This window comes from Nicotiana tomentosiformis, chromosome 9 (genome assembly GCF_000390325.3).
Source record: "Nicotiana tomentosiformis chromosome 9, ASM39032v3, whole genome shotgun sequence".
NCBI classification, from domain to species: domain Eukaryota; kingdom Viridiplantae; phylum Streptophyta; class Magnoliopsida; order Solanales; family Solanaceae; genus Nicotiana; species Nicotiana tomentosiformis.
Window position 1 is genome coordinate 5,870,939 of NC_090820.1, and position 13,943 is coordinate 5,884,881.

The 13,943-nt window shown below is 36.4% G+C and overlaps 1 protein-coding gene across 1 annotated transcript; it reads right to left on the reverse strand.

Moving 5' to 3' along the window:
- Positions 1-11,922: 11,922 nt before the first annotated feature.
- On the reverse strand, positions 11,923-13,542 carry LOC104105924 (UDP-glycosyltransferase 75C1-like). Its single transcript, XM_009614355.4, has one exon. The coding sequence runs from the start codon at positions 13,494-13,496 to the stop codon at positions 12,093-12,095; it is 1,404 nt and encodes a 467-aa protein (XP_009612650.1). The 5' UTR covers positions 13,497-13,542; the 3' UTR covers positions 11,923-12,092.
- Between the last annotated feature and the right edge of the window lie 401 nt (positions 13,543-13,943).

Consider the following 13,943-nt stretch of genomic DNA (forward strand, 5'->3'; position numbering starts at 1 on the left):
TAGGAACTAAGATAAGCTAAGTATGCACGCAATAAGAGGGCAGAAAGACCAGAAAAAGTAATAGCTTACGTTAAAGAAAGCTAAGAAGGAACGAGAGGAATTATTCGATCAATGATCCCGAGTTGGTGACATTATGAACGCACTTAAGAGTTTGGAGTTTTATACCTGCAGCATATACAGCCGTAGAAGATTCTGGTATACGTTAAAAGAAAGAATTGAGCCCAGGTTATATACGAAGGATTGAATTGTTAGAGGATTGTGTCATGGATATCCCTCAGCGCCTATGAAAGGCTAAAATAATAACTAATACCAGGAGCCGCAGATCGGAAGATAGCTTAAGCCTACATAAAGGCTAATCAGAATGAAGAGGAAACTGAAGATTTACATCAACTAAGTAAATCAGGAATTTGATTATTGGACCTAGAAAATTATAGAAATCGTGAGTGAGAACATTACAGGATCACCCGTAATATTACAAGTACAAAAGAGATAGTACAACAACCACATTCTATAATGGATCTATGATAAAGCCAGTTAGAAGAGTACCAGCCTCATAAGAAGTCAATATGAAGCTCTCACCGAATTATGTAAAGAGGTGCAAGTATTATAATAGAGGTTCAAGTTATGGATGTGAATCATACCTCTGTGGAAGGGAGGTCATGAAAGAGATAGAATATGTGATGTGAGATTTTAAGGTAAGTAAGGTAAAGGTGAACAACCTACGAGATACTCAAAAGCAGAAGGTTGAGAATAGTCCATGCTTTTGATAGAAGGCTAGAAGCACTAGGATTCAGTATCCGGGAATGATAGCGGCGTCGTTAGTGGCATATCTTCAAACCCGTGGTTTTTAAATATCGAGAGGTCTAGCTAAAAGAGTAAAGAAGAGTTTGAGACAATGTGATGTCTCACTTGATGTTCCGAAATAACATAAGGAAATCTATGGTACAAGCAAGTTGAAAGAAGGTTGCAAATAGTATAAATAGATCGTAGAGGTCGCAAGCTAAAGTATAGTAAAGCGACGAAGTTTTATGACAAGAGTAAGGATGAGAAAGGACAAGAAAGAAGGTGACGAGAATGGATAAATCCTCGAGATTAAGCTCATGAAAATAAGAGAGCTGATGGTTTCTCTAAGTTATAGAAAGCTCAGTATAGCCTGAATGAACTCAAAGGAGTCTAAGACTAATAGCATCTAGAGTGGAATGAGGGTGTGATTGTGATAGATAAAGGATGGTGTTGGGCCTTCGATGGAGTAATGACTTGAAGAGGATTTCATGAATTGTACAGGATTAAAATACCCATGTAAGGTGAGTCATATTGGCATGCTATAAAATACAGGTTATGAAAGTATAGTATCGCCCCTAGGTGGATCAATCTAATTACTCAAGATGTCCCTGATGAGACGTGAGTCCTAGCGGCAGTGTTACATAAGAGATCAAGTTATCAGTGGCAGATGATAGATCAACATTAAGGTGAATCAACAGTGGAGGAACAAAAGTCACAAAGTATAAGGTAAGATTAGGCTGTCATTCTTAAGACGATCAAGTAATGAGGAAGCATTAAAAGACTTACATTTATACATATGGGATAAGTAACAAAAGTAGCTTGGAGTTTGGTAGCAGACCTCAGTAACGATAAAACGAAGTAAGAGTTATAGTATAATATGACCTACCTTGATGCACTAAAGTCATACGGATGGATAACTAGGTCTATGAAATAAGATATAACAATAATCGTAAGTTCGACAAATTCAGTATACCTATAGATGCCCAGAGGGAAATCTTATTAATCTCTGTATACGTTTGCGAAATAAGGCCCAGAGATTGAATAAAAGCTGGAGGAAAGAGGAGAGAAGAGTCGCATAGGCACGCATACAAGGAAAAAGTCATACAGGCTGTGGGATAAAAGGAAGCAACCGTTACGAGATTGGAAGGATTCCGACCACAAGTCGTGATGTGAGAAAGAGGCCTAAAGGGGGGAATGCCCTGGCCTTTGGAATTATTTACAGAACAGTTTCCTAAATGGCAAGAACACTATTAAAGTACTCGCAAGAGCTAGAGGTTATGAGAATGATAAGTGCATCAGTTAACATTCGAGGACGAATGTTCCGGGGGGGGGGGGGGGTGAGGGGATGATGTTATATCCCATATTTTCGTACATTAAAGTATGCCATAATGAGATGTTACATCCCGTATTTTCAAATATTAAAGTTTCGTCGTAAGTTAATCGACGCAAGTTCAGGAATAAAATTTATTTTGTGATTATAAGTATTATGCTATTTTAAACAAGTGATGGGTAAATTGGTGAAGGTGAGAAGATAAGCAAATCGAAGAAAATACATTTCGTCGAAATTTGACATTTTGGGATAAAATATGGCCCGAGCTAAAATACCCGGTATTTATGAACTAGTACCATACAAGGTACCACATCGCCATGATAGTAAGGTGTATAAAGTGTGTTAAAAGTGAGTAGTATTTTAAGTAATTTGAGATAATTTTTAATTATGTGGGTAATTGGTTAATTATTGGGTAATAAGATATTATCCAATTAATTAAGGATTAATAGTTGATTAATAATGATTTTGGATAAAGTTTGAACTCCATAACGTGGCAGCAAACCCATCTAAGGATTGTGACTCATAAGTCACTACGATTATGTGGAAAGACTTAAAGAGCATGAGTCATAGTCATTAAATAAAGAAATGGGCATTTTGGCTTCTTTGGACATTAGATATTCAAGTAGTAATCTCATAATGATTTCTTAATTGAAAGGTGGCATCATAAGTGAGTACGTGTAAGTCATTTAGTATTTGGCTTCATTAGACTTAAAGAAACAAAGTAAGAGATCTTATAACATTTTCTCCTAATTCAACCATTTCAAATAGAACACTCAATCTAGCAAGTTTTCTGTAAGAAATCTTATAACATCTTCCTAATTTAAGCATTTCAAACAGACACTACACTTAGCAAGTTTTCAACAAATTTCATTCTCAAAAATACTTCAAATCAGATTCTAAACCTTACACTAGCAACGTGATTCTTCAAATTCCTACACACAAAAAAATCCAACGAGAATTATTGAAATTATAGCAATGTAAAATTTTGCGGTTCTAAAGGAGTACAGTGCAACCTTTTTCATGAACATCATACGGATTTTTTCCTAATCCAGGTATGTTAAGGCTATCCTTTCTTTCTTTTTGGCATGATCCAAATGATACAAACAAAATGAGCAAAATATGCAACTTTCATAAATGACTCTATTCATAGAAATACTAGGGGTGTCTATATTCTTAATTCCCCATGTGAATTATTATTATTATATCATCTGTTCATAGGTTCCAGAAAAATATGTATTTGATAAATTTTGTCCGAAAGGAATATTAATTTTATGATATTCGAGAAATCTTATTAACGCATTTCTTATGCATTTATACATGTACATTGACCCATGACCAGAAGGCGTTATATACGCGTATATTATATATATATGGGATATGGGAAAAGGTTAAGGCATTATATACGCACCACCACATGATCAACTGGTATACGTTGATGATTTTGCCCACAGTGGCTGAGATGATATGATGGGATGCTCTTAGAGGCTTGATGATCTTATGTACGCATATACCTATGCATGGTATGACATTTATACGCACATGCATGACATTATAAATTTTTTATGATTCACAAAGCTATTCAGAATTACAGGTTGAGTTCTTTACTCCATGTTTCTTTCACGTCTTTTATATACGACTGCCATGCCTTACATACTTGGTACTTTATTTGTACTGATGTCCCTTTTGCCTGGGGACGCTGCGTTTCATGCCCGCAAGTCCCGATAGACAGGTTGAGAGTTCTCCTAGTAGGCTATCAGCTCAGCAGAAGGTGTTTGTGCACTCCACTTACTCCGAAGTTGCCTATTTGGTCAGTATGATTTGAATATGTATTGTTTGGTATGACGGGGCTATGTCCCGACCTTTATGATATTTATGTACTCTTAGAGGCTTGTAGACAGATTTCATATATACGGATACTAGTATGGCCTTATAGGCCAGTACGTCATATGTATAAGTCAGTATATCAAGTTGGGTCACCCTATATGGGGTATTTCCTTATGTTTTATTCTACTTATCTCACGATAGCCTCTCCGGCTTAATTACCTATGATAGTATGATACAAAAGATACATTACGTTGGTACTCGATTGAGTAAGGTACCGGGTGCCTGTCGTAGCCCATCGGTTTGGGTCGTGACACATTAGTCCTTAAAAGCTATATGCTTAATTATGTTTCTGAAAATATGGTATTCAAACTTGCTTTAAAGTTGGGAAGATTTGGACCCTAATAAGTTTGGGCTTCAATTGTTGGGTTATAGAGTATTGGTATATGATAGTTTATTTATTCAAATATCTAAAATCATACACTTCTTTCACAAGTAATTCCATAATTCACGACCTCACAATAATCTCAAAGTTTAGGAAGAATAATGAACATCGTTAGAGTGCATTAGGCACACTTTTAATTAGTTTATCGCGATTATGTATACGTTCGTGTGGCATAATTGTGATTTTCAAAATTAAAACTGAAGTATGTGTTCGCGCAACTTTGGTTAAAATAATATTAATATAATAAAAATACTATTAATTACGTGCACGTACACGTGACATGATTTTGGCATAATAAACAAAACGGATTCACACACGTGATTCGTTTCAAAGATAATTCCATATTTTAATATAAAAACGGATATATAAAACATGGAAATCAATAAATTACTGTTTATCTAAAATTAATTGAAGCCAAGTTGTAGTCAATAAAGCGACCGTGCTAGAACCACGGGACTCGGTGAATGCCTTACACCTTCTTCCCAGTCAACAGAATTTCTTACCCGAACTTTATTTTCGCAGACCAATAATAATAGAGTCAAACCTTCCTTTGACTAGGGATTCAAATAAAAGGTGACTTGGAACACCTAAAAAATCAATTCCAAGTGACGACTCTGTAAATAAAATAATCTCTACTCAAATTTGTCACTTTAATTGAAAAAACTCTTTGGGGGGTATAAAAGGGGAGTGACAGGCAGTATAGATGCATCTATGGATCGCGCCGCACGTCCCTCGGCAGTGTACACGACACTCTGGATCGGGTCGTACGACCTCGACAGAAATCGTGCCAAATAATAATAATAATAATTATACGATACCTGACATTTCAATGGCAGCTTGGGAATTTAATTAATAAATTAGAAATTATTGCATTTGAAGGAATTTAATTATTTCTGCTGGTTAAATAAAATTATTGTTAACTCTGTGAATCATGTTGATTTAGATATTCTAGTTTTATTTCAATTATTATTATTGACTATAGTGAGCTTCAAAGTCGGCCATCTCGTCTCTACCTCTTCGAGATTAGACTTGATACTTACTGGGTACACGTTGTTTACGTACTCATGCTACACTTGCTGTACTTTTTATGCAGGATGAGACTGTTGCTATCGTTGAACCTATCCGTACGCACCCGCGTTATCCGGAGGCTTAGTGGTGAGCTGCTTTCTGAGGCGGTCTGCAGCAACTATTGCCTCTTCCTGAATTTTATTCTGTCTATTTCATTCCAGATAATATTTATAATTTTTGTATAATCTATTAGATGCTCATACACTTGTGACATCAGGTCTTGGCACACACACTAGTATAATGTTTTGATTTAATTATTTTCTTGGTTATTTTAATTTACCATATCATTTCATATTATTTTAATTCTTGCAAGTAAGAAGAGTTTAATTACTCGATTAATTTTAAAAGAATTGAATATGAGTTTAAATTACTAGTAGGATTGCCTAGCTATAGTGTTGGGCGCCATCACGATCTATAGGTAAAATTGGGTCGTGACAGGTACCCTCCTCCTTCTTCTGAAATAAAACAGAATCTCTGTAAGGTGACTTGGATGGACGGATGTGGCCAGCATCTAGCAACTCCTTGAGTTGCTTCCTCAATTCCTCTAGTTTCCGGGGGTGCCATGCGATAAGGCGACATGGCAGGTGGCTTTTCCCCTGGAACAAGCTCGATCTGATGATCAACTTCCCTTCGTGGTGGCAATTGTTTGGGAAGTTCTTCCGGCATCACGTCCTTATTATCTTCAAGGACTTGTTCAATGCAGGGAGGCAATGTTACTGCCTCAAGGTAATTCTCAATGATTCCCGTTAAGGTTGCAAGAAATGTTGGTTCCCCTTTCTTGAAACCTTTCACAAGTTGCATCGCGGACAGATGCATTCCATTTTGTGGCACCTGAACAAGGGGCACAATGCGCGAGCCTCCGAGATCGCTTATGTGAAGCTGGTTGATACGCGGCGCGATAAGTGCGTTGATCTCGTACCAAAAATCCAGTCCCAGTATGATGTCAAAGATGTCCATGGGGGCAACGGTGAAGTCCGTCAATCCCTGCTAGCCTCCTAAAACAATGTGCACGTTAGGAGCAAAGCCATGAACAGTAGTGGGAAGGGCATTGACGGTCTTCATCAGTGTGTCGCTGGATACAAAGACAAGTCCAAGATCCCTAGCTCGTTCCTCTGTCACAAAATTATGTGTCGCACATGTGTCTACCATGATGCGCACGTCTTTGCCGTTTAATTTGACATCGACAAATAATGATTCACGGGGCCTTACACGAGGAAGTTGGGCAGCAATAATGGCAAGGGTCATGTGGTTGAATAAGGCCATATGATTGAACAAGCCTACAACCTTGGTCTTCCCTTGTCCTGTACCATCAGCTGGTGCTCCACGCTCCTCGGGTTGCTTGCCGGTTGGCGCAACTGTTTGTCTTTCTTGCTGGTGGGCTGCAACAATTGCTCCTAGTTTGTTCAGTGTAGGGAAAAATCGAGCAGCATGAGAAGAGTCTCCGCAAAGGTAGCAAACATCCCGTTGAGTATCCCGTTGCGCGCCTCCTTTCCTCTTCTCATCATAATTCTTGCGGACGTGGGAAGAGTGGTTGCGGTTGCCTCTATTATCGTTGTTCCGGTTGGGAACAAATTTGCCTTTGCCTCGGTGGGTGTCCGTCTTTGGAGAAGCAGCAGTTTGGCTCTGGTTGTTATTTCCCTTAGACGCTTCGGTCCGAAAATCTGACAATGATTCGGCTATTACAATAGCCTCATCGACGGTGTCGATATGTCGCCTTTGCAATTCTTGTTTGGCCCAATTCTGCAAGCCATCCAAGAAACTGAACAATAGATCCTCACTGGTCAAGTTGGGGATCTGAAGGGTGAGTGTGGTGAACTCCTTCATGTACTCATAGATGGAGGATGTTTGCCTGAGCTCCCTCAACTTTCGGCGAGCCTCATACACAATGTTTTGAGGGTGAAACTGTCATTTTAGCTCCTCTTTGAACTGCTTCCATGTGTCAATGGAGCATGTTCCTTTCTCCATATCTGCCTTCTTCCTGCGCCACCAAAGTATGGCAGTTTCCGTCAAATACATGGTTGTCATTCAGATCTTGGCAGCATCATTGGCTATGCTCATATGTTCGAAATAAGCATCTAATTGCCACAAGAAGTTTTCCACGTCTTGAGCGCTTCTTTCACCCCGAAAATCTTTGGATTTAGGAGCCTTAATACGTGTTTCTCGGATAGTGATGGGACCTTGCCCGCTGGCTCCTGCTGGCTCCTCTAGATGCAGTTTTCAAACTTCAACTTCTGCATGTAAGGCAGACAAAGCCTCAGTGAGCTTGAGTTCAAGGTTGGTTAGCCCTTCGTCTTGCTCCTGAACGTTCCCTTTGACTTCGCCAAGTCCATCAAGGGCAACTGACTCAAGGGAATAGATATTGTTTTCAACGGCGACAATACGACGGTGAAAGGCCGTCAGACCCTTTTCTACCATGTCAACTCTCTCATCAAGAGTTCTAATTTCGGAAATTTCGGGTTCCACGTAGGGTAGCAACTCGCTATCAGGTGGAGATGCGTCTCTGGCCCTACTTTTGTCGCGCTTTCGGCCCATACCTCTCTGTACTTCTGGTTTATCTTCAACACGGGTTTCTTCTATGTTGTGATGTTAGTTCTTAGCCATAAAAGAACCTAAGCTCTGGTACCAATTGTCACGGAACCGTTTTTCTGAGGGTTCTGTGAGGGCAACAAAGTTAGTTTGACTGCTACTTAGCTTCATCCCTAAACAATAAACAGTACAATCGTGCTGAAGCGATGGCAATCACACGAAACAAGTAAGAAAACTATGAAAGAAAGAGACCAGGATTTGGAAGGCAAATGCCCTTTTCTGTTGTATTATCAAATATCTGCTGATTACAAAGAATTAGCCTAGTGTCTATTTATAGAAATCAAATGGCTATACAAAGGGGGTGGTTGGCAGTGATGGCAAGGCTGTCCAGCAGCTTGGTACATTCCAGCATGGCAAGCTGCCTGGTGCATTCCAGCATGGCAAAGCTGGAAAGGCAGCCTAGAGGGATCCTGTTGTCAACCATGGCCCAGAATGTCAAAAATGCTCTCCCACTTTCGGCTGTTTATCTCTTGGTCTGCTGACTTTCTGCCAAAGGTGCTTTTTGATGGTATCTCATGATTTCTGTGAGGCCCCAAACGTTTTTCCACTGATGGCTGTCCGAGATTTGGGCTCGGGTAAGCCTCGTCGTCGCTGGAATTGCGAAAAATTAATAGGTGTGACGACGGGGCAGTGCAATAGTCTCTCTATATATATATTAGTAATTCAAGTCGTAGTTGCAAAGAATTTGCATCCATAAAAAAAACCTGTAAGTATCCTAATTAAACTGTTTTCCTTCGTTGAATTACTTCAATAACCAACCTTAACCCCTTTATGGGACAAGCAATTCTCATAAAGAGCGATGAATTTTTAACAAAGACAATATTATTTGAAGGACCATATATCAACCTATACATTTACACTATACGAAAGGGAAACGTTTCCCATTTATCGGTTATTTTTCCCTTTTTTCTTTCTGAGATTTTTGTGAGCATCTAAATATGTGGATAACTCGGAACATGGTTTAATTAACCAAGACTCACTTTCTCAAAAAAAAGAAAAGAAAAGACCAAGACTCTAATAATATTTTAATTAATAAATATGGTTAAATCCGTGTGCCCTTGTCGCTTTTTCTATTTATACACCACTTTTTTGTTTCTTTTTTTTTTTTTTATCGTTTTTTTATGCGTTAGATTTTTTATTTTATATTTTTTTCTTCTCTTTCTTTAGTCTTTGTTTTAATTTTTAAAATTTTTAAAGCAAAAATACATCTCTCAAACACCCTCTAAGAAACTCGGGTCTCTGACGTTCTTGGTGTATCCATGCTCTTGAATTCGAATACGCATCTGACCGCTAAACTTAGTGTCCGTTTGGATTGACTTTAAAAAATGAGTTTTCAGCAGAAATAGCTTTTAAGCCAAAAATCAATAAGTTGGGGTTGCCAAACTTATTGTTTTTGACTTGCGTTAAGCAATTTTTAATTATTGTAAGTACTTTTTGAATTTATCAAACACTGAAAAAAGTTAAAAAGAGTTTTAAAGCTGATTTGACCAGTTTAAAAGCCAAACCAAACATCCTCTTATAGCCTTTTTGGCCAAGTTTCTCAAGAGGCCAAAAATATTTTTTATTTCTTCTCAAAAGCACTTTTTTCCCCTAACTTGAGGTGTTTGGCCAAGCTTTTTTGGGGAAAAAAATATTTTTGGGAAGAAAGAGAAGCAGTTTCTGAGAAGCAGAAAAAAATAGCTTCTTCCCAAAAGCAGAAGCATAAGCAGTTTTGACTTTTCTTCTTACAAAAAATACACTTAACAAAATATAGTATATACCAAAATAACCGTTAAATCTACTACTTAGGATATTAATGTATAAATATTTCTTATTATTTTTAGGATAGATTTCTAATATAAGTGACTTTAGGGGTGAATGTTTTTATATTTATTGAATAATTTTTAATATATTCAACTTATATTAAAAGAATTAAGTACTTTTAAATTTTATTTTCATATTTTACTTAAATAAAATAAAAAGATTTAATTATTGCCTATAATAATAAATTTTTAAAATTATTTATTTAGATATAATATTAACTATTAAGTAAATCTATTCATGTCCTTATTCGTAATTTGATACTTCAAAGCACTTTCTAAAAAGCTTGGCCAAACACAAATTATTGCTCAAAAGTGCTTTTCAAAGTGATTAGCCAAACACAAACTGTTTTTCTCCCAAAATAATATTTTCAAAAGCACTTTTAAAAAAAATACTTATCAAAATAAGCTGATTTCTCTGGCTTTGCCAAACATACTATTAGTCTTGTATTTAGGAAAAATATGTACATGTCAGTGTGGACCAATTGATATTGGTGGTGAGTCATCTCTTTTTGTTTTATTGTAACTTTTTCGAGTGGAGTGGACAAAGGCCATGAGAAAAGGAAGAGGACCGTCTAAAAGATCACTTTTTAATCTTCAAAATGTATGGTAAGAGTTTTATATGTGATTAATTAATTTAACTACTTGATTATTATTGATGTTTATAAACTCAAAAGGCTTGACGTATATAGGAGATTGTACCAAACAACAAAATATTTATGTTCAAGTAGATAATTGGGTGCCCTTTCTCCTCCTCAAATTCTGGTGAGTGGTGGGAACATGATAGTTAATAGATTTAGGAAACAAAAGATTTATATATGCTATTATTTTTTCTTGTATTTGGTTACATAAAATATTTTCAAGAACAAAAATGCTTTTCTCACTTATGAACGGAAATCATTTTCCTTACAGCTCTCCTAATTTTTTAACTTTATATGTATTAATCACTTGGATTATCACTTAGATATATTTATTAATATGTAGTACTCAAAACATTCATCAAAATACCCTCCTATTTTGTTAATATCTATTTTTAAATAAATTTTTCTCATACTTTTCGTTCATCAGTCAAATATAATTTTTTTTAAGCAAAAATAAAAAAATCTTAACTGAGCTCATTTCCGGTTAGACACCTCTGCTCGGTAAAAGTGTGCCTGGTAGCGGCTCACCTAAATTTGAGCGCGCGAACTTATTATGTTTTTATGTTCTCTCATTTTTTTCAGATTAAATTTAATTTTTATGTAGGTCCCACTATAATTTTTATTTTTTCCCACGTTATTTTCACTCTCTTCACAGAAAAATTCATCTCCACCGTAATTTTTATGTGGGTCCCACTACCTTTTTAAGTTTTCCCACATTAATTCCATTTTATTCCCAAAGTAATTCATCTCCCCCAACCCCCACCGAATTTTCTTAACCTAACCGGGCCAATATCAGTAGCCACCTTCCGCCATTAATATATCTTTTCTCCTATAATTTTGAAAAAAATTTATCAATAACAGCCACCGCACTATAATAATTTCACTGACTACGCACAAATTTAATCCCATTTTCACCAATTGGCCTTCTCCAATTACCTTTTGAGGCTACAATTTGAAATCTTCGATGGTCCAATCAAATTATCTTTTAGCAATTGGTAGTGAAGCTCCTCTTGTTCTGCTCGATGTCATTGGCAGCCACGTAATGGGCTGCCAATGACACCGATAGTATTCATAATGGGCACTTAAAAAAGCACCGTCAAAATTATGTCAAAACCCAATTTAATCTGTCAACGAGGCAAATAATTGTATAATTTAGTTATCGTCTGGACTAAATTGTTTTCAAATGTGTATCATGACTAGGTCGAGTAAATTCGAATGTGTATCATGACTAGGTCGAGTATTTACTGATAGTCACTTGAAGTGTCTAACTGAAAATAAGCTAAATTGAGGTGTTTACTTAATAGTTGAAGACAACTTAAAAGAGCATCTATGTATTTCGTCTTCTTTTTTTTTTTTTAATAAAAAAAATACCAAAACAAACACGAATATTGATTAAAAGTGTTATATTTGGACATCGATGTTCCACCAACAACAAACACACACACAAGCTTCAATTAAATTAGCTATGTTATTAAGGCCATCAATTGAGTGATTGATACTCAAGGTCATCAGCTGATCAGTGACATAAATTCACTATTTCTACACTAACTAAGATAATTTACTAAGAAAAAAGAAAAAGCTTCTTAGCTATGATAGCACTACACTTTAATCTTTTTTCTTTAACAATGACCTAGTAAAAACTCATTAACATAAGCCTTAAGATTTACATTAGATGAACAGTTTTCCTTCATAGCTTCCTTAGCCAAATCCTTCCATTTCTGGACATTCTTTCTCAATTCCACACCTTCCTCGTTATTTCCCGTTACGATCTCAATACACCTCCGAAACTCGTCTCTTTTAACGGTACCTTCTTCATTAGTATTAACTCTCACACCAATCTTCCAAACATCTTGAATAAGCTTCGCGTTGCAAACTTGATCATTCCAAATTGGGCATGCCACGATTGGCACACCAGAAGCTAAGCTCTCTAAAGTCGAATTCCATCCGCAATGAGTCAAGAAACAACCTACAGACGGATGTTTCAGGACTTCCATTTGCGAGCACCAACGCACTATTATCCCTGTCTTTGCCAATTCATCTTTACAAGTCAACTTTTCCTCGGGTTTTTCCCCATTTAGGGTTTCTCTAATCACCCACAAAAATGGCTTTCCACATTTCAACAATCCTTGACTAATCTCTTCCATCCATTGACTTGATATCTCAGCATAGCTACCAAAAGCTATGTAAATAACTGATTCATTCGCCCTTGCATCCAACCACTCCATGTAATTATTTTCATTTTCGATCATATCAGCCGTGAAAAAATTATCTTTTCGATCTTTCTCATCAAGAAAAGATGAAGGAATTGAAGGCCCAATTCCAACCATTGTTACATTTTTCAAAACCCTCAAAGCATTAAGTTCCAATGCATCAAAAGTATTCACAAGTATTCTTGGATTTTCTTCACTATTTAATATCTCAATTTGCCTTTTAATTGACTCAACTGCCCAATCATTAGACTTCACATCATCAAACACAAATGAAGGAAATTCACTTGAACTAAGTGAAGGCAAACCTGGAAGCTCAATAATTTGATCCTGAGAATCAAAATTCTTGAAATAATTAGCAAAATTAGTAAACCGATAATAATAAATATCAAAAACTGTAGCTGGTTGTATCCAAAATAATGTAGAGGGGATATTAAATTTTTTGGCAACTGAACCAGCCCAATCCATAAGAATAGTGTAAATAACACGTGTAAAGGGGCAACCATTTTCTGCATTGGATTTGATTAAATTGGCAATAAATTCTGAACCATGAGTTTTTATTGCAGAATTGAGCAAATGGTAATCATCAAATGAACCTTTGAAATTTCCATCATAGCCATCAGAGAAAGGAGCAAAGGTTAATCCTTCTATTTTTGGGAGATTTTTAATGCGATTGAAAGCTGTTAGGCTACAAGATAAGGTGACTTTCACACCTAAGTTGATTAATTTTTTGGAAAATTGAAAGGATGGATTAATGTGACCTTGGCCAGGAAATATTGCAATAAGAACATGGCAATCATTCTTCAAGTTTTCCATTTGGTGGATTGGGAAAGATAGAATTGTCTAGTGGCTAATTAAAGTGTTTGCATTGGTATGTATGGTTTTAGAGCTTATATATAAGACAATTTTGGAACATATAGTGGCTGATGACGTCTGTGCTGACACCATACATGTTATTAATTCAATTCATGTACTTCATTTGCTTAAGTTTATAGGTTTACTTGACAAAAAGTTTAACAAATATGGAAAATTTTAAAATTTGTGATCTTAAATATAATAATAATATATTTAGTGTAGTCACATAAATAGGGTCTAAGTAGCGTAAAGTGTACGCAGATCTTATCCTTACCTTTAAGAAGGCAGATAGACTGTTTTCGGTAGACCCTCGGTTCAGAAAAGATTAAGGGAAAGGGCAATAACAACAAATCAATATGACAACTTAAGCAAAAATACAAAACTAACACTAGGTAATGCAATTAGAAA